Raw genomic sequence first — 22,159 nt, 5'->3', positions numbered from 1 at the left:
AAGGGCAGCACTGATGAGGTGATCTAAAGATCTAGATGCTGCCCTCCATCACCTTATTCATGATATAAAAAAATTCTGCTCGATAGAAGATTGCTCCCTATCTGCGATATTTGAAGCCTTCAAGTTTTTTTGGATTGACCCTCTCTACAGAACAAGGACTCGATTTACCTTTTTGAAGTGCAAGAACTGCAGAAGATTATTGCACAGGCTTCTATCTATTCTCCTTGATTTATTTTTTTCAAAATTCTGGTTTTTTCCAAAACCCGAAAAATATCGATCCTTGTGTTGCTGGTCTTTGTTGAAGCTGGTTTTTGGAAGGGTGATTCTCCACTCCTACAAGCACACTCGATCTCAGTTTCAGCTCCATCCATCAAGGTTTTGGCACCATTCCCCCCTATATCGATCTCACCAAAAACAGGGTTTTTTTCAAAACTCTAATAAAATCGATCTAGGGGTTTGGCTTCTCTGCTGCTGCTGATTTTTGGGGACATTTATTATCATCATTACACATGTCTCTCCACCAATTTTTGGCTCTTCTCTTGAAGTGCTTACTGGTTTCTCATCACACCAGCCCTTCTTTGCGATTTGGGTTTCTCTGCTGCATTATGGGTGACTCTGAAGTCTCTACTGGCACTTCGGCACTGATGGGTTTGGTAAGAATGACAACCGTGACCTTCTCCCTAATCCTATCAAACTGGATGGGAGTAATTATCTGATCTAGTCTCGCTCGGCATACTTTGCCATTGCTGGCCGTGGACTTACTGGACATATTGATGGTACTACTACTATGCCAACTGCTCCTGGTCCTCTTTTGACCAGATGGATCTCCAATAATGGTATCCTCATGTCTTATTTGATTGGCTCCATGCAATCAGACCTTGCAAGTGGTTTCCTTCTCCTTGATACAGCCCATCAAATCTGGTCTGCTTGCAAGGAAACATATGGACAGCTTGGTAATGATGCACAAGTGTATGAACTCTAGAAGAAGGCCAATCATACTACTCAAGGGATTTGTCTGTCTCCAATTATTATGCTACCTTGCGCAGTCTCTAGCAGCAATTGGACTATTTTTTTGATTTCCACCCCACTACAGCTGCCGATATTACTCCATATAAGAAGCATTTGCACAAAAACCGAATTTATGATTTTTTGGCTAGTTTGAATATGGAGCATGACTAGATTCGTGTTCAAGTGTTGGGTCATTCCCCTTTTCCCACACTTGAATGATCTTGTGCGTTAGTCTCCACTGAAGAGAACCATCGGGCTGCTATGCTCCACAATCCTGTTACTGACAGATCAGCCCTCCAGACTGCTGCCCAGGCTACTCCTGCACCTGTTGGACATGTTTCTCTTGGTGATTCTACTACATGGACTGTTACTTATGAGCGCTGTCAGCCTGTCACAAGCCTAACCACACCAAAGAGAAATGCTGGAAGCTTCACGGAAAACCAGCTGATTTTGAGGCCAAACTGGCTACCAAGAAAAAAAACAAAGAACAAGGCTCATCACACTGAGACTGTTACCCCAGCCCCTGCTATTGACACTGGTCTATCCCATGATGATCTACAGGCATTCCTACATCTGCTACGGTCTTCTGCTGCTGCTGCTTCTACTACATCAGCTCCTGCCAATTCCTTTGCTCCTTCAGGTTCAAACTTTGTCCGGTCAGGTATTTCATTTGGTGGTCATTGTGCTTCCGTAGCTTCCCATCCATGGATCATAGATTCTGGAGCTACAGATTACATGACTAGTTCCTCTAGCCTATCCAATCGTTGTTCTCCCACATCTGGGAAAGACAAAGTCAAGGTAGCTGATGGTTCCCTTTCCTCCCATCTCTGGAAAATGAATCATCAACTGCACTTCCTTTCTTACTTTGTCCTCTGTTTTGCACATTCCTAATTTTAGTACTAACCTTCTTTCCATTAGTAGTATTACTCGTGATCTTAACTGCAAAGTAACTTTTTTTCCTTCCCATTTTGTTTTTCAGGATCCGGTCTCTGGGAAGGCGATTGGATTGGGTAAAGTTTACGGTGGATTGTATCTACTTGATGATGGTCGTCTTATTCCATCACCATTACCTTCTCCGCTACACCAGAACTCTTTGGTCTCGTCTGAACTTTACCAATGGCACTCTAGATTAGGTCACTCTCCATTAGGAATTTTAGCACTTTTATTTCCTACTTCGGTCAAAGAATGTAATAAGGATGATTTTTTTTGTGAGGCTTGTGTTCTAGCCAAACAGACACGTTCAACTTATTCTATTTCAAATAAAAGGAGTTCTTCACTTTTCCATTTGGTGCATTTTGATGTTTGGGGGCCTAGTCGTAAGACTTCTCTTTCTGGTAATCATTTGTTTGTTTCCTTTATTGACTGTCATTCTAGACACACATGGATTTGTCTTATGCACACAAAAGATCAAGTTTTTTCATGTTTTCAGCATTTTGATAAAATGGTCCAAACTCAGTTCCAGGCTACTCTCAAAATTTTGAGAAGTGATAATGGGACCGAGTATACAAAAAATCAATTTCAAATATATTTTGCTGATCATGGGATTATTCACCAGACTAGTTGTGTAGATACCCCAGCCCAAAACGGTGTGGTTGAAAGGAAGAACCGCCACTTATTAGAAGTGGCCAGAGCATTGATGTTTTCTCATAATGTTCCATCCCAATATTGGGGGGATGCTATTCTCACTGCAGCCTATCTCATTAAAAGATTACCTTCTCGGGTTCTTGACTCCCGTAGTCCGGCTGAGATTTTACTTGGGAATTCCTCCTTTGTGGTTTCTTCCAAGGTGTTTGGCTGTGTGTGTTATGCTCGCGATACTAAATCTCCTGGCAAACTTGAACCCCGTGGGTTACGGTGTATTTTTTTGGGTTATTCTCCAATCCAGAAAGGTTATGAGTGTTACCATCCCCCTTCCCGTCGTACTTTGGTCAGTATGGATGTCGTTTTTCATGAAACCCTTCCATATTATTCTTCAGCATGTCTTCAGGGGGAGAGTTCTAGTGAAGATGTGATTCCTCCTCTTGAGTTTCCTCCTATTTTATACACTTTAGATGCTGCCTAGCCCACTTTAGATGCTGCCCAACCCACCTTAGATGTTGCCCAGCTTCCTTTGGCTGTTGTCCCTTCATCTCAAGGGAATCCATTACAGGGGGAGATCATGGAAAATAATGGTGGTGATGTTCCTATTCAGGGGGAGCTGACTCCAGTCCAGAGAACCATTAGTGAATTTCAGAAGAGAATTGACAACTCTAACATTATCACTTATAAAAAAGGATTTTCCAAAACAGGACAGCTTCAATCCACTGTGGCACCAATACCTATCCAATTGCCGACTCAGAATCCAGATCCTCCTTCTCCTGGTAAGACTTCTTCCTCAAACCTACCTATTGCTCATCGCAAGGTACTAGGACTTGCACTCAGCATCCCATTTCTCGCTTTGTTTTTTATAGTTCTCTTGCTCCATCCTTTCGTGCATTTGTGTCTTCTCTTTCTTCTGTTTCCATTCCTAAAATTTGGCAGGAAGCTTATGCAGATGGAAAGTGGAAGGCAGCAATGTTGGAAGAAATGAGAGCATTGAAAAAAAACAATACTTGGGATCTTGTAGCTCTTCCTCCAGGGAAAAAACCAGTGGGATGTAAATGGGTGTTCGTGGTCAAATAGAAGGTTAATGGGACTGTGGATCGATATAAGGCACACCTGGTCGCAAAGAGCTTCACTCAGACATATGGCATTGATTATCAGGAGAACTTTGCTCCTGTTGCGAAGTTGAATACGGTTTGAGTTTTGCTATCTTGTGTAGTCAATCTTGGATGGGATCTACAACAGCTAGATGTGAAGAATGCCTTCCTCAATGGAGAACTTGATGAGGAGGTGTATATGGATATTCCACCAGGGTTTTCTTGTGATAATAATAAAGGCAAAGTGTGTAAATTGAAGCGTGCACTTTATGGGCTGAAGCAGTCACCTCGAGTGTGGTTTGGCAGATTTCACAAGGCCATGGTTTCTGTAGGCTATAAGCAGAGTAATGTTGATCACCCTCTCTTTATAAAGAGGGTTGGTGGAAAACTCACTGTTCTTATAGTCTACGTTGATGACATTGTTGTTATTGACAATGATGGTGATGAGATAAGCCGTTTAAAGACCTTTCTTGGGTAGGAGTTTGAGATTAAAGATCTAGGAAAACTACGGTACTTTCTTGGAATTGAGGTTGCCAAATCTTCTAAAGGCATCTTTCTCTCTCAAAGGAAGTATGTCCTGGATTTATTGGCTGAAACCGGTTTGTTAGGATGTCACCCTTCAGATACTCCTATGGATGCTAATGTTCGTCTCAAAGAGGAGGGTGAACCGGTTGATAAAGGCCGGTACCAAAGACTAGTGGGGAAGTTGATTTATCTCTCACACACACGTCCTGACATTGCTGTTGCTGTGAGTACTGTGAGTCAGTTTATGCATGATCCCTACTCTTCTCATATGGAGGGTGTTCTTCGCATTTTTCACTACTTGAAGTCAGCTCCTAGAAAAGGGATTCTCCTGTCTCCTCATGGTTACCTATGGATAAAGGCGTATACTGATGTTGATTGGGCTGGTTCTACACATTGCAAGTCTATCTCTGGGTGTTGTTCTTTTGTTGGTGGCAATCTTAACACTTGGCGTAGCAAGAAGCAGAATGTGGTGGCTCGTTCTAGTACTGAAGCAGAATTTTGTGCTATGGCCCAAGGCATTTGTGAGTTACTTTGGCTGAAAGGCTTGCTACAAAACCTTGGTGTTCCTATTCATCTTCCTATGATGTTGTACTGTGACAACAAGGTTGCAATCAGCATTGCACACAATCCGATACAACATGATCGCACTAAGCACATTGAAGTGGATAGGCATTTCATCAAGGAAAAATTAGAAGAGGGGTGATTTGTGTTCCCTTTGTGAAGTCTACTGCTCAGGTTGTTGACGTTTTCACTAATAGATTGTCTGGAAAGCTATTTCATCCAAACTTAGTCAAGTTGGGCATGATTGACATATTTGCTCCAACTTGAGGGGGAGTGTTGAATAATGTACACCAGTCTTTTTGTAGTTGTAATTTTATGTTTATGAACCTCCTATTTAAGTCGGCTAAGCTAGGGGTATTTTAGACATTAGGCTGTAATCTCTTTTATTATAAATGTATGGTTTGTTTGGTCACATTGATCATACAAGCAACATTCTCTAGTTCAGATCTGCTAACACACATAATCTTAGTATAAAAATCTGAACATAGGTAATGTGGTTCTGATATGTAAAAACCAATATAGGATTGAAAACACAGACCAAATCTCTAGAATTAAGAGAAATTGCATAAAACACAATCAACAACTCAGATGGCCAGATAATGCGGTTGAAGTTCTCTAAGTAGCCTATAATACCTGCTGAAAGTTTCAGCTTGATCCAAGAGTCGGATCTGCTGGAATGGTCAATTCCTAGTTGGAGTAGGAGACCTCAAGTTTGACCAGTCAACTGATCATTTTGTTGATCAGGTTGCAGATGCAATACATCCAACAGTATGTCAATCTATGCTACTGATATTAGACTTAACAGATCAGCAATTATCTGTTCTTGTACTTGTATTGGCATGAAAAAGCATACCTATAGTCCCAAATAGGGGATTACCTACAGGAAAATATTTCTTCTTTTTTTTTTTTTTTTTTTTTTTTTTTTTTTGATTTTGTAACAATGAAATTTTACTAATTCAATCATGAAAGCTGTAAATCTGAGGAAAGAACTCTCAAGAAAGCTGTATTTCTGAGGAAAGAACTCTCAAATTCAGGAGTGTGGCCTGAGCAGCATTCATCCTTTCGACAGCAAAATGGGTATCCGGTTTTCTAAACCCATCCCAGTTCCACAGCTTGATCTCCAAACAACAACAGCAACAAACTCAGCCTTATCCCAACTTAATGGGGTCAGCTACATGGATCCAAACGCAACACAGGAAAACTGAGTTCTAGCAAATAAGAATGGGGAAAGAGAAGAGAAATGGAAAATGGCAAATGACAAATGAATGATGCAATATGAAAGATGAAAGATAGTAAGAGGGAAGAAGCCCAACCCAGCACGACAGGAGAAACTCAGCTAAATGGGGTCTACTACATGGATCCTTGCCCTCCAATAGGCCCTAACCAAAGTCATGCTTGGTATAAGTTCACAGCTTGATCTCCACTCTAAAATATTAAAGGTTTCCTTCTTGATTGAGGAAACGATTGACTGGACGGACCATTAAACTTGAAAGAATTACTTCCTGAAACTGCTGAATGAAATTGGTAACATGAAACAAAATTATCCTAGACTGGAAGGTTATTGCAGTACAAATACTTCAGAAGTTCAAGGGTTGAAAGACCTGTGGTTATTTATATCCCCTCCTGATCATCTGATGTAAGAAGGTAACAGTAACCCTTGCATATTTGGAGACCTTCATGCCTATTTCTTCGTTTTTGAAGGGTGGGGGTGGACACTGAATTTCGACCGATGTGATAAGTAGAGCATTGAGATAATATCCATATATGCATTTATAGTATTCCTTCACATGTTTGCTTTATTAAGATAAAAGATGAATTTTCTCCTTGCAGATGGTTTGGGAACAAAAGTCAATGAAGAAGGAATTGCCTACTACAACAATGTCATTAATGCTTTACTTGAAAAAGGTGTGGAGTCATTGTGATATTCCTGTATGTGCTTTTAGCAGTAATACCGATTTGGCATCCTTTCTTTTGCAGGCATCCAGCCCTACATAACATTGTACCATTGGGATCTTCCTTCAAATCTTCATGAGTCAATAGGAGGATGGTTAAATGAGAAAATTGTGTAGGTTTTCCCTTTTCATCAGGAAGAGTTACACCATTGGATCTTCCCTATGATTTTTTGTGGCTTCACTTCTTGCATGGGAATGTTTTCTTATAGCTTGTTTACTATTTTTTTTTTTGGTGTGTCAAACATAGATAAACCCCTCTGTTGGAATGGGCATGAAGACATAGATCATCTTTTCTTCACTTGCCCTTTTGCTACCTCCATTTGGAACCGAGTTCTTCGCCATTGCTGGCCTGCTCGTAGAAGGCCTCTTCCCCTCTCTCGTGAATGGGTTTGGATTCATATGAGTTTTGGAGGCAAATCGATCTGTGACACGGTTGGAAAGCTTGCCTTTTGTGCTACTATATCTCACATTTGGATGGAGCATAACTTCAGAAGATGGACGTCCAACTCCCGCTCTTTTGGCAAGATTTGGAAGGCCATCTTCTTTGATGTTTCATCTAAAGCTTTATCCCTTTCCCCGAGTAGTGTTCAAGATACCCCAAGGAACAGGCTTATTGTTGTTTCCTGGGGTCTCCCTCTCACCATTTTGCGCCCTAACTAGTCTCTGGCTAGCTTAGGCTTTGTTGGCCTCCGGGCTTGTATATTCCTCCTCTTTTCTTTGTAATTAAATTTTTATTCATCCACAAAAAAAAAAAAAAAACATAGATAAACCTGCAGGCTTGATCATTAGGTACGCAAAAGGGTTGGGGTGGGGTTCAGTGAGCCCAGATGTCTTCTGAATTAGTTCAGAAAAGACCCTTACAGTTTCTTTGTGTGATAGGATGGTTCTCTGTAAGGAGATGCTTCAAGTGAAAGTTTCTCTGAGTCCTTGAGTGAATCTTTGAGTTCTATTCATGCAGCACGTTGGCTATATGTCCGGGTGTCTTAATGGGTCCAAGAGTTAAGTTGTTTATAAAATCTTATGTTATTTGCCATAATTGCGAGATGGTCTATTTAATGACTGTTTTACAGCAGAAGCTGTGACAAAACAGATCTGATGTTCAAGAATGGCCATAGTAAACCAAACTGACTATCGCAGTGAGCCATCTTCTCTGGTCAGCTTCTTCCTTTCCAGTAAGTCATCTTCTAGCTGTCTTGTATCCAAAATATTTCTTCTCCAATCACCTGAAACCTTAAACACTGAATATTTGGTCCATAAAGAGTCTTCTTCCTCTTCGGTCTAGCTTCGACTGTGAAACCTTAACCTTTCTAATAGCTTCAGACCTTGAACAACCAATAATAATGAAGTAAAACAAGAAGAGTAGAAGAAAGAAGAAATTGAAGCTAGCGCGATTGGAGAGAATTGTGCCAACTCCAATCGGTAATAATAATATGTAATTATAATAAAAAATATATTTGAATTACAATGGTGCCCTTATAACTAATGTACCTCACATAAGACCCTAACAAGTAATAGTATTACAAGAATAGCCCTATGATACAAGCTCTCAACACTCCCCTACAACCTGGAGCATAAATAATACACTTCTGCCCAGCTTGGAACACCCCTGAAGAAACACATTTTTAAATAAAGCTTTAGTAAACACCAAGCTGTTGACCAGAACGGAGTGGAGATCAACTTCCTCATCACAACATCACGAATAAAAATCCAATCAACTTCAATATGCAATATAGATGGTAGCCTGATTAGACAGTACATTTCATTAGGCTTATTGATGTAGTTGAAACACAAATTGGGCTTATGTTTGTGGAAATAAGCCTTGGGTTGGGTTATATATGCATTGGGCCTTTAGTCTAATGGGTTTTCCTTGTAATAGGCCACTTTATGGACCTAAATTATGGGTAGGAGATAGGAATACAGGATTTATTTTATTTGGTTAGTTTGAATTGTTTAATTTCATTAAGTAGTTATTATTCACTGGGTCGTCAAGGATGGGATGTAGTCTTGCCTGAATAGTATACCTATTCTAACTAGTTAAGATAGAGTTTTAGTTATACGGGACATCTGTTCCTATCATGGATAGAGTTTCCTATTTGAAGTACACTTTCCTTTCCTATTGTAAGTACACTTTTAGTTTCTATTTAAAGGATATAAGGCCATAGAGCCCCCCAATGGTTTTTTTTTTTTGGGTGAATAATATATTCATTACCAAAAGGAAAAGAAACAACAAGGGACCCCCCGAGGGGACAGGGGAAAGAAAAGTAACTACTTACAAGAGAGAACCATTATGAGGGGGGGGGTGGGAGAGAAGGGAAGAGGGGAGGATACAACAATAAGCCTGTTCCTTGGGGAGGGAATGCAACTAGGAGAGGTCCTAGGAACTTTACTGACAACATCAAAAAAGATGGAATCCCAAATCTGACGAAGAGGTCTTGAGTTGGAAGTCCAGCTTCTTATATTGCGCTCCATCCAAATCGAAAGAGATGGAAGCACTAAAAGAAAGTTTCCCAATTAAATCACAGATAGTATTTCCTGCAAAAGATATATCCACCCATATCCACTCTTTGTTGAAAGGAAGAATTCTTCGTCTTTTAGGCCAGCAACGGTCTAAAACTCCTGCCCAAACTGAGGAGGAGAATGGACAATCGAAGAATAGGTGATTGATGTCTTCTGGGGCATTCTGACAAAGGCAGCAAGTAGGATCAACAGGATTTGTGAGTGTATTTCAGCATCATGTTTGGAAGCAGTGACACTATAGAGGTATTTCTTCATCATGTCTGGAAGCAGTGACACTACAGAGGTGGTCTTGAGTACTACTTTTACTCAGATGGTGTTTGACAACTCAAATACCCAAAATCCGTTGTGAAGTTGGACAATACCAACTACTTGGACTGGGCACATTCTGTGAAGCTCTCTCTCCAGAGTAGGGGGAGGCTTGGGTATGTTAATGACACCATCAAAGCCCCCAATCCAACCGACCCAACATATCTAAAATGGGAGACTGAGAATTCTACGCTTATGACTTGGCTGATCTTCTGTATGAAGCCTGAGATTGGGCAGAGATTTATGAGAAAGGAAACTACCAAAGATTTCTTGGATAGTGCTTCCAAGATTTTTGACCGTGTTGGTGATTCGGCTAAGGTATATCAGCTTCTCTAAAAGATCCTTACAATGAAGCATGGGAATAGAACTATTTCTGAATTTTATAATACTATGATTTGACTTTTGGGAAGAGTATGATCATTATAGGGATGTTCAACTATCTAACCCAGAAGATGAAGTCAAAGTTTATCGAACTCTTGAGAAGGAGCGTGTTCTTATTCTTCTTTGTGGCTTGAACTCGGAGTATGAGCCCATCCGTATACAAATCATGGGCAGATGTCTTTTTCCATCTCTCGATTAGGTGTGTAGTTATTTACAGAGTGAGGAGACTCGTTGGATAGCCATGGAACCTGCTTCCTCCCTTGAGTCATATGCTCTTTCTTCTAGCTTCCAGAGAGAATGGTGTGGTAGTGGCAGAGGCCAAGGACAACCCCGTGGAGATGACACAAATAGGCCGAGATGCAACCATTATGGGAGACCTGGGCACACACTAAAAAGAGGTGTTGGGCTCTTCATGGTCATGCTCCTGGTACACGTGGTAGATCTATTAGTGTATGTCATGGTCGTAGAGGGAGAGCTAGAGCACATTCTATGATGATTGAGACTGATACTCCCGAGTACCTACCTAGTATACAAGCTGATTCCAGCTTACTTACTAGAGAGTATATTGCAGCATTTCGTAGGGTCATGTCACAGTTGGGCAGCATCTTCTACACCAACAATGCCAGATTCCTCTTTATCCTCAGCTTTATAGGCCTCTACATCTATACCATCCACAACCATTGATTCAGGCACCACTGACCACATGACTGGTACGTCTTAGTGTTATGATTCCTACTCCATTTGTTCTGGTAAGGATAAGGTCAGGATGGTTGATGGCTCTGTTTCCTCCATCTCTGGTACGGGCTGTATTCCTATTACATCTTCCATTTTCTTGATTCCGTTCTTCATGTCCCAAACTTTGCCACTAATCTCTTATCTGTGAGTCACCTAACTAAATCCTTGAATTGTTGTGTCACATTTTTTACTTCACACTATTTTTTTCAGGAATTGGTGACGAAGAGGATTATTGGTAGTGGACGTGAGGAGAAAGGGCTGTATCTTCTTGAACCTCAACCATCTTTTTTGCCCACAACTCAGTCCTATGTGTGTGGACATAGTGATAATAGTTCTGTGGATTCTGTAATGTTATGGCATCGTCGTCTTGGCCACCCATCTTTTGTTGTAATGAGGAAACAATTACCTCATTTACTTTCTTCTTTTTTCGTCTTCGCATATTTTTTAATGTGAAACATGTATGTTTGCCAAACATTGTCATTCATCTTATCCATATCAAGGTAATAGATCTACTGTTCCTTTTCATATTGGACATACTGATGTTTGGGGACCCTCTCCTACTACCTCTTTATTTAGCTATCACTACTTTGTTTCATTTGTTGATGACTATTCCTGTACTACTTGGACTGTTCTGATGAAACATAAGAGTGATGTCTGTGATGCATTTAAAAATTTTTATCAGATGATTCTTAGTCTATTTGAAACTTGAATCAAAATTGTTTGTTCTGATAAAGGGGAGTACATGTTTGGTGGCCTCCAAACCTTCTTTACTGATAATGGCATTATCCATCGGCTAACTTGTGTGGACACACCAACAACGTGGGGTAGTTAAGAGTAAAATTCGCCATTTATTGGAGGTCAGTCGAAGTCTTCCATTTGGCATGCAGGTCTAAGACCTTTTGGTCTGATGCTCTTTTTACTGCTTCCTTTCTCATCAACTGCATGCTTACAAAACTTCTTGGTATCAAATCTCCTTTGGAAGCCTTTTCTCCTCAGGTTTCTACTTTCTCTCTTCCTCCCAAAGTCTCTGGATGTTTTTGTTATGTTCATATTAACAAATCCTCTCAGACTAAACTTGACCCCAAGGCTCTCAAATGCCTCTTTTGTGGGTATTCTTCTACTACCAAAGCCTACAATGTTATCATCCTTCCTTTTGTTGGCGTCTCCTCTTCAGAGATGTCACCTTCATTGAATCCGTACCCTTCTTTGCCCCTCATTAGCATCCTTTTCAAGGGGAGAATTGTGTGAGTGAAAGCCTGCTGATGATATTCCCTGTCTTTCTCTCCTACCTAATTTTCCCTTTATGCTTGACATTGGGAAACACAAAGAAGTAGATGTGGTTGATATTGATGATCAATCAGGTGTTGGTTCTGACAATGCAAAGGAGTTAAATGTGTACAAAGAGGCTGCTGGAGGAAGAAGAAGACCTGCCAAGAGTCCTCTTTGGATACATATCCTGCTCTCCACCATCCTCAGTCAAGTGACATCCCTCCTCTTCCTTTTGATTTAGATCTCCCTATTGTTTTTAGAAAGGGAAAGAGAGTCTGTACTAATCCTATAGCCCAATTTGTTTCCTATGATGCTCTCTCCTACAGGTCTTGCCTTTACTGTTGCTCTCTCTTCTGTTTCCATTCCCAAGAATGTCTCTGAACTATGTTTGACCCAAAGTGGAAGCAAGCCATGTTTGAGGAAATGATGGCTCTTAGAAAGAATAGTACTTTGACATTGGTAGATCTACCTAGGGGGGGAGTTCCAGTTGGATGCAGGTGGGTCTACATAATTAAGTATCGGTCTGATGGTACAGTTGAGAGGTACATGGCAAGGTTGGTGGCCAAAGGGTACAATCAAATATATGGGATTGACTATCAAGAGACATTTGCTCCTATGGCTAGTTATGGAACTAAATCTCGGTTTCATAAGAAACCAATACGAGATAGTCGTCGACTTTAAAAGTCCCATGTTTCGACCCAACTCGATCAGTTTCAACATGTCTCGACCAAATTTCGACCATATTTCGCTAGTTTTGACCTGAACACCTATATAAGTGTCACTTATCCCCATCGAAACTTCAGGAAACCTAGCTGGAAACTAGGACAGACACTTATTTATGCCAGAAACCAGGACAAACACTTATTTATGCCTTTTACTTAAGATATTATTCATAATTAAGAAAATACTCCCTATTTGAATCCAATAAAAATAGTTAAAAAATCAAATCCAAAAGGATAAAAAGTCAACCCCCAGTTCAAGAACAAAAACTGGATTTTCGGCAGTAGGTGAAGTTTTCAACTTTCTAATGCTGAGGTTTTTCTCAAATCTGAAAATTTCATAAATCTTAATATGGTAAAACATTGCTGAAAACCAAAAGTGCGGAGGGTTTGTTTAAGTGAAGTTCCTCCCATTTAGATATTGTTTTTTCGAAGTGGAACTGCTTGGTGTTGTTTGATCTCCTCTAGTGGTTGTGTAATGAGGCTATACTTTACCTTCTTTAGTTGCTGGACTACATTCACCAGTGTTTGAAATCCTTCTTAGGGTTGAGAATATCCTCCCCATTAGACTTTGGGTATGACTCCCATCTTGTAAGCGTGTTTCTTCAGCTTGTCAAGATCAGTGCATCTACAGAGGTTATTTGTAGAAGTGTTACCTGAGAGAAATTGTCTCTATTTGGGTAGAGTGTGTACTCCCCATTGGATTTGGGTATCACCCCCATTTTTCATGTATTCCCACATTATGTCAGCTATTGGAAGACGAGGGCAGGTTCCACCAAAGGAAATGACATGGATAGGTTCAGCTGTAACCATTGTGGGAAATCTGGACACACGAGAGAGAGAGAGATGTTGGTGTTAACAAAACAGGAATTAGGAGAATGCTTGAATGATCTATACGATCACACAAGCCTATGTATTTATAATAAAAAGAGTTACAGCATAAAGCCTAAAATACCCCTAGTATAGCCGACTTAACTAGGGGTTACATAAACAGAAAAAAGACCAGAAGTTGGAGCAAAAATGTCAATCATGCCCAACTTGACTAAATTAGGATGAAACAGTTTTCCGAATAATCCCTTGGTGAAAATATCAACAAGTTGATCAGCAGAGTTCACAAAGGGAACACAAATCAGCCCTTCTTCCAATTTCTCCTTGATGAAATGCCTATCCACTTCAACATGCTTAGTACGATCATGCTGTACCGGGTTATGTGCAATACTGATTGCAGCCTTGTTGTCACAGTACAACATCATAGGAAGACGAATAGGAACCCCAAGGTCTTGTAGCAAGCCTTTGAGCCAAAGTAACTCATAAATGCCTTGTGCCATAGCACGAAATTCTGCTTCGGCACTAGAATGAGCAACCACATTCTGCTTCTTGCTACGCCAAGTGACAAGATTGCTACCTACAAAAGAACAATATCCAGAGATAGACTTGTGATCTGTAGAACTAGCCCAATCAGCATCAGTGTACGCCTCTATCCGTAGGTGACCATGAGAAGACAAGGGAATGCCCTTTCCAGGAGCTGACTTCAGGTAGTGAAGGATACGAAGAACAGCCTCCATATGAGAAGAGTAGGGATCATGTATAAACTGACTCACAGTACTCACAGCAACAGCAATATCCGGATGTGTGTGTAAGAGATAAATCAACATCCCCACTAGTCTTTGGTACCGGCCTTTATCAACAGGTTCACCCTCTTTTCCATGAGACGAACAGTAGCATTCATAGGAGTATCCGAAGGGTGACATTCTAACAAACCAATTTCAGCCAATAAATCTAGGACATACTTCCTTTGGGAAAGAAAAATGCCTTTAGAAGATCTGGCAATCTCAATCCCAAGAAAGTACCTTAGCTTTCCTAGATCTTTAATCTCAAACTCCTGGCCAAGAAAGGACTTCAACTGGCTGATCTTATCACCATCATTGCCAGTGACCACTATGTCATCAACATAGACTATAAGAACAGTGAGTTTTCCACCAACCCTCTTTATAAACAGAGTGTGATCAGCATTACTCTGCTTATAGCCCACAGAAATCATGGCCTTGTGAAACCGGCCAAACCATGCTCGAGGTGACTGCTTTAGCCCGTAAAGTGCATGCTTCAATTTACACACCTTACCTTGGTTTTTGTCACAAGAGAACCCTGGTGGAATGTCCATATACACCTCCTTATCCAGTTCTCCATTGAGGAAAGCATTCTTCACATCCAACTGTTGCAATTCCCATCCAAGATTGATTGCACAGGATAGCAAAACCCGAATAGTATTCAGCTTTGCAATAGAGGCAAAGGTCTCCTGGTACTCAATGCCGTATGTCTGGGTGAACCCCTTTGCCACGAGTTGTGCCTTATACCTATCCACAGTGCCATCCATCTTCTGTTTCACTACTAACACCCACTTACATCCAACAGTTCTCTTCTTAAGTGGAAGAATCACAAGCTCCCATGTGCTATTTTTTTTCAAGGCTTCCATTTCTTCCATCATTGCTGCTTTCCACTTTCCATCTGATTGAGCTTTCTTCCAATTGTTAGGAATACAAACAGAAGCAAGAGAAGAAACACAAGCACGAAAAGATGGAGAAAGGGAGTCATAAGAAACAACATGGGATATAGGATGCTTAGTGCAAGCCCTGACACCCTTATGAATAACAATAGGTAAATCAGGAGAAGAAGTATTACCAGGTGGAGAGGCAGGTTCTGGAACCAGGTTCGGCAATTGGATGGGTACTGGTGCTATAGTTGATTGAAGCTGCTTATGTTTCCTTGTATAAGTTTGCACATTAGATTCATTAATCCTCCTCTGAAATTCACTAATGGTTTTCTGGACTGGAGTCTGCTCTCCTTGAGTAGGAATGTCAACAACATCATTTGGGATGGTCTCCTCCTATATAGGAACCTCTCCCCCTGAAGTAGAGGGAGGACTAGGAGTGGGAGGACTAGGGACAGACTCATTGTAAACAGACTGTAGGGGAGGTTCTATGGTCAGCACATCTTCCCTAACGCTCTCCCCCTAAAGAGGTGGGGACAAATAATCAGATAGTCTCATGAAAAACAACAGCCATACTGATCAATGCACGTCTGGCAGGAGGATAATAACACTTGTACCCCTTTTGGGTGGTAGAGTACCCTAAAAAAATGCAGCGGAGACTACGGGGTTCAAGCTTACCAGGGGATCGAGTATCCCTGGCATAGCAAATGCAGCCCCCTAGGGGGAACAATAAAAGAAGAAGAGCCAAGTAAGAGCTCGACAGGGGCCTTAAAGTCAAGAACCCTACTGGGCAGCCTATCAATCAAATAGGCCGCAGTCAGGACAACATCTCCCCAATAAAAGGAAGGAACATGTCGAGCAAAAATAAGTGCTCTGGCCACCTCCAAGAGATGGCGGTTTTTCTTTTCAGCCACACCATTCTGGGCTGGAGTATCAACACAGCTGGTCTGATGTAAAATCCCATGGGCAGCAAGGTATCTTTGGAACTGACCTTCCATATACTCTGCCCCATTGTCACTTCTCAAGACTTTGAGAGTAGCATTAAATTGGGTTTGGACCGTTGTGTGAAAATGCTGAATACAGGAAAAAACCTCATTTTTTGTATGCATCAGGTAGACCCAAGTGAATTGGGAATAGCAATCTATAAAAGTGACATACCACCTATGACTAGAGAGAGAAGCTTTTCGACTAGGACCCCACACATCAGTATGAACCAATTAAAATAAGGAAGAAGACCTTTTATTAGAAATGGGATGGCTTGAACGTGTCTGTTTGGCCAAGACACAAGGCTCACAAAAAAAAGCTTCCTTATTACAATTTTTTATTAATGCTGGAAATAAATGTGATAAAGTTCCTAAGGGGGGTGTCCTAGTCGAGAATGCCATTTGTGTACTTCAAAAGAGAATGATGCAGGCTGACATAGCTAAGAAGGTAAAGCTTTTGTATCAAGTGGGTCACCATCAAGCAGGTACAATTCACCTTGCACTTTACCTGATCCAATCGTCTTCCCCGAGTCCAGATCCCGAAAGACACAATGAGATGGAAAAAAAGTCACTTTACAATTCAGATTTTTTTGTAATACTACTAATAGATAGAAGGTTAGTAGTGAAATTGGGAATATGCAACACAGAAGACAAGGTAAGAGAAGGGGAACAACTAATGGATCCTTTCCCGGAAATAGATGAGAGGGATCCATCAGCTATTTTAACCTTATCCCTTTCAGAAGTAGGGGAATAGGTATGAAAAAGGCTAGAAGAACCTGTCATGTGATCAGTGGCACCGGAGTCTATGATCCATGGAGTGGAGACAACCGATGCACAATGACCAACAAAGGGAATACCTGAACGGGCAAAATGAGAATCTGATGGTGTGGAATAATTGGCAGTAGATGTAGTATAGGCAGCAGAAGTCTGTAACATACGCCTGATAGCCTGAAATTCTTCCAGGGAGAAAATCGGTTCAGTAGTAGGGGTTGTAGTTACACTTTCAGTGTGATTAGCCTTGTCTTTAGGTTTACCACGACCACGTTTGGTCTCAAAATCAGCGGGCTTCCCATGTAATTTCCAGCACTGAGCCTTAGTGTGATAGGGTTTGTTGCAATGATCACACTTGATTGGCTCACGTGCAGGAGCAGCAACAACAAAAGCAGTACTCTCAGTAGTAGTAGAAGAGTTGGAACCAGCAGCCTATAGGGCTGATCTCTCAATTGTAGGGGTCAACATCATAGCAGCCCGACGTGTCTCTTTAGTGTGAACATAAGTAAAGGCCTGCTCCAATGTTGGGAAAGGAATTCTACCAAGAACTTGCACTCTAATTGGATCAAATTCAGCATTAAGACCAGCCAAGAAATCATAAACCCGAAACTGGTCCACATTCTTGGAATAGGCAGTAATGTCATCAGGTGTAGAGGGCTGAAATCGAGCATAGTGATCCAATTGTTGCCGTAAGCTCTTTAGGACAGCATAGTATTTGGTAACTGACAACTCCTTCTGAGTAGTGGTATGGAGTGTCTTCTGGATGTCATAAACTTGTGCATCATTCCCCAATTGTCCATAAGTTCCCTTAGCAGCAGCCCATATATGTGCGGCTGTGTCAAGGAGAAGGTACTGGCTGGAGAGTTCTTGAGGCATGGAGTTCAGAACAAAGGACATAACCATAACATCATTGGCATTCCATCGAGCTTAAGAAGGGCCCTCTTCAATGGGCTGTTTAGAGGTGCCATTAAGATGGGCACTGAGTCCTCTTCCAGCTACTGTCAAAGAGAGAGATCTGGCCCACATTAGATAATTCGTGCCATAAAGTTTAATGGAAGCAGCATAAGGGAGGAATTCAGTCCTGGACTGACCATCTCCTCCAGAAGTAGCCGTGGTCATATCAGAGTCTGGCATGATGAATATAGTCCTTGGCAGCAAATCAGAAGTAAAAGACCTTAAAAATAAGGTCAAGTGATCCTCTTGGCTGCAAAGAAACCTTGAAAGTAATAGCAGCAACAAGCAGCCCTATCCCCCAAAAATCAATAAGAATCAGGGTTTTGAAAAAAAACCCTAAAAGAGAAGGTTGATTAGGGTTAGGGGTCTTAAAAAAACTCGAAAGGGGCTGATAGTAATGTCGAGTCCTCCTTGAAGTAGTATGAATGAGATCTCCAAAGATCAGCCCAAGCAAAGAACAAAAAACCCAAAAATCGATTAAAAGTCAGGGTTTTTCAAAACCCTGAATTGAGATCGATATTGGGTATAGGCTTCAAATAAAATGAAATTTCTGTAATATCTGCTGTCCAATACTGCTATGATCAATCTCCAATAGGTAAAAACAGCTTCCAAGGCAAAGAAGAAGCTAATCTGCAAGAAGGGGAGATCACCAAAAAATCGCAGGAACAAGGGCACAGCTATCGAACTTGGTATTTTGATTAAACCATCTGTTGAAGAGGTGGAATTGAGGACAGCATCTAGATCGTATGATCACCTCATTAGATCTGCCCTAATAAGAGAAGAAAACCAAAAAAGGGAAGATCAGAGAAAGTGTCTCTGATACCATGTTAACAAAACAGGAATTAGGAGAATGTTTGAATGATCTATACGATCACACAAGCCTATGTATTTATAATAAAAAGAGTTACAACATAAAGCCTAAAATACCACTAGCATAGCCGACTTAACTAGGGGATACCTAAAACAGAAAAAAGACCAGAACACCTCCACAGTATTTTGGTGTACATTATTCAACAGTTGGATCCTTTATGGCTGTCCCCCTGGTATGTAAGGCAGCAGGAGAGGAGGAGCTAGAGCTTGCACCTCGATGACTAGGGTTGCACCCTTGGGATCTACTTAGGGACTACAAACATATACTAGATCCCTCACTTTTGATGATATTGCAGCATTTCGTAGGGTTTTGTCATATTTGGACAGCTCTACCTCTACACCTGTAATGCCAGATTCTTCAGCTTCCACTTTACAGGCCTCTACATCTGGCCTTTCTACTACTTCTATGCGGGTCATTGACTTTGGAGCCACTGACCATATGACAAGCCTTTCTCAGTGTTATAATTCCTACTCTATCTGTTTTGGTAAGGAAAAGGTTAAAGTTGCTGATGGATCCCTTTCTTCCATCATTGGTAAAGGTAGTGTCATCACCACTTGCACAGACATCTAAAAAGAAATTTCCACGGGAGTGAGCTCCAGTGAGCCCAATGAGAGGGGATACATGCAAGCACACACAGAGTCTAGATTGCATGATTGCAATTATTATTTGGTTATTCATCTAGCAAGCAAGCTAAGTCACTAGGTTTAAGCTACTGCAATAACTCGGGAAGTATATTGGGTCACTTTCCTTATCGCCGAAATACCTCAGTTATTGCCATAAGGAGCCCACCTCCACGCTTGTCACCCATTATTAAACCTTCGGGCAGACCCCGATAATCAAGACCTCCCCTGATCCTGGTAACCCCCCCTACTCCAGGCACCGTATGCTTAATTGCCCAACTCCTAACCCTTGTTGGTAAGGGTTGTAGCTTAGGGAAGAATTATCCTAGCCATGAGTTCTATATGATGATATGTTGTGTTTAAGAGTGCACCGTGTTCCATATACACGTCCACTCAGGAACACAAGGGTAACCATAGGGAGCATGAGGGGAACACACAACATACACAAATATTCCAATGATGCATGTATAAATTCATTATTTAAATTATCGACTTAGTAAACAGGCTAAGTCACTAGGTTCAAGCTACTGTACTGACTCGGGAAGCATCTTGGGTCACTTCTTCTTCATCGCCGCAATACTTCCACAGCCATTACCATAAGGAGCCCACCTCCACGCTTGGCACCCAGTACTAAACTTTCAGGCAGACCCCGATAATCAAGACCTCCCCCGATCCTGGTATACCCCCCCCACTCCAACCATCGAGTACTTGATTATCCAGCACCTAAACCCCTGTTGGTAAGGATTGTAGCCGAGGGGTTTCCAACCTAACCATGCATTTATTAAATGATGACATTGTGTATCCAAGAGGGCACCGTGTTCCATATACATGTCCACCCAAGGACACATGAATTGCTATATAAACATAATTACATAATCCACTTTCTAACAATAACTATTACTTCTGATTTCGTAACTATCATGCTTGGCAAAGGCATCCACAAAAGGTCATCACATCATAATACATAAATTCAGCAACAATGATGAATACATAGTACTAACAGTACTCTAACTAATCATAAATGGTATCTAGGATTAACAATAGGGTGCATGATTCATAAAATGAGAGGCATAAATTTAATGCTGTACATGATGCATACCATGAGGATCATACAAATGCAAGCATTTTTATATGAGAACACAAAAATTAAGTCAAACCCCAACTCACCTTAGACCTTGGAATGAGCCAAGAAGATAGAAGAGTTTTCCCAAAAAAAGAGGTGATTCAAGGTAGTAGGAAAGCCCTAGTAAGACATTGCAAATGGTTAGAATAGGCCACTCAAGGCATGCATACAAAACCCAAACTGGGCAAAAACACCAGTCAGCAAGTACCCGAATTGTCAGGCCCTATTAAGGTCTGGAAGTCCGGCCTTGACCTTTCGGGTCCTTAACAGAACCTAGATTTTTGCAAAATTTGACTGGTTTTGGGTCAATTAGCACTAATTGCATGCATGATCAAAGGATCATACATGCAATTACAAATTCAAATAAGAATTTGCAAGAATTGAAGAGAAAATTGGAGAATTGAGTTGTAGCAAATCAGGAACAGCAAAAACAGAATTAATGGATGATCAAGAAGTCAAGAACAGAATTGGAAGCTATAAGAATGGGTTGAGAGTTGCCTGCAGTTGATCAACACAGTGACGAAAAAGATTTGGTAGCATACTACCCAAGCAACGAGTTTCCAGACTCTCTCTCTCTCTCTCTCCTAGCTTCCTCTCCTTCCTACCATTTCAGTAATTGTCTTTGAGAAATGAATTCTCAAAGCTAAGTGTTATATATATATATATATATATGATGGCCCTTAGGGCATGTTTGGTTAAGGCTAAAAAGAGAATGAGTTCTTGAAAAGTGATTTTAAGTTCTTGGTCGATTCCGATTCCGGAATCGGGAAATTATGTCCGGGGTGTTATTTGGATCATAATGATATAAGACACGAGGGTTTTAACAAAAATTGGAACCTGCGGGACCCGCGGGATAAAACTAAATATTAAGCTGGCATGACTAGTCTATAGTGGCAGTCCGATAAACATGGCCGATCGGCTCGGATTACGAAAAATAGAAATTTAGTTTTAATAATTGGAGAGGATTTGTACCTATTGGTCGGCATCTGAAATAGACAAATTCTTTATGTGCTCTGTCCCACACTCCTCGCACGTACAGGAAATGTGCGGGGCTTGATTGAACTCCTTGGATTCCATAAGGGCTATATTAGATGGTTCTTCAGAGTCTGGTGTAAGTGAGATGGGGAATTGATCCATTTCCTCAACAGACAATGCCCATATCGCGGGGGCATATATAGTAGTTGAACTTGAACCAGGCATTACACAAGTTTGAATTAGACCCGATTCAGAGGCAGGTTTCACATTCCTCTCCTTACAAAAATTTCGTCCTCGAAATTGTCATACCTAGTAAGCCGAAAAAGATGAGGGTATCTCTCCCGCTCCCAGGAAGCTTCAATGATTGTATTAAGTTTGAAGATTCGTCTTCTAAGTTTGTTTATGTACCTCATGCAATTAGAGTGCAAATTGTTTAAGTGTCTTTCTATTTATGTATAGCTGAGTGTCAATATAAAATATTTCATTCCTAACCACTTCTGCTTGGTATAGGAAATATCTCCGCTGTTCAATTCTACAGGCGTTAGCCCAATCTAGATGTTTTCTCAGTTGTCTCCTTGCTTCAGCTTTGGATCTTTCAAGTTGAGCTATTCTCCTTTAAATCTGACTATTAGTTCAACATAATATTTTACAAACTTGTTCTCCTTGACAAATAGACTAACCAGAATTTCATGCATATTAGAGTTATCTCTATACCTACGATCC

General features: G+C 41.0%; 1 protein-coding gene across 1 annotated transcript in view; it reads left to right on the top strand.

The window, feature by feature from the left end:
* The window catches only part of LOC122655318 (beta-glucosidase 42), a 92,049-nt gene that overhangs the window by 43,175 nt on the left and 26,715 nt on the right, over positions 1–22,159 (top strand). Inside the window, exons 5-6 of the mRNA XM_043849523.1 lie at positions 6,603–6,677; positions 6,750–6,837. Coding sequence (XP_043705458.1) covers positions 6,603–6,677; positions 6,750–6,837 — 163 coding nt within the window. The remainder of the gene's footprint in view (positions 1–6,602; positions 6,678–6,749; positions 6,838–22,159) is intronic.

Source organism: Telopea speciosissima, chromosome 3 (assembly GCF_018873765.1).
Source record: "Telopea speciosissima isolate NSW1024214 ecotype Mountain lineage chromosome 3, Tspe_v1, whole genome shotgun sequence".
In the NCBI taxonomy this organism is placed as follows: Eukaryota; Viridiplantae; Streptophyta; class Magnoliopsida; order Proteales; family Proteaceae; genus Telopea; species Telopea speciosissima.
Note: the sequence above shows the minus strand (reverse complement) of the source record. Positions and strands in the feature narration are given on the sequence as shown.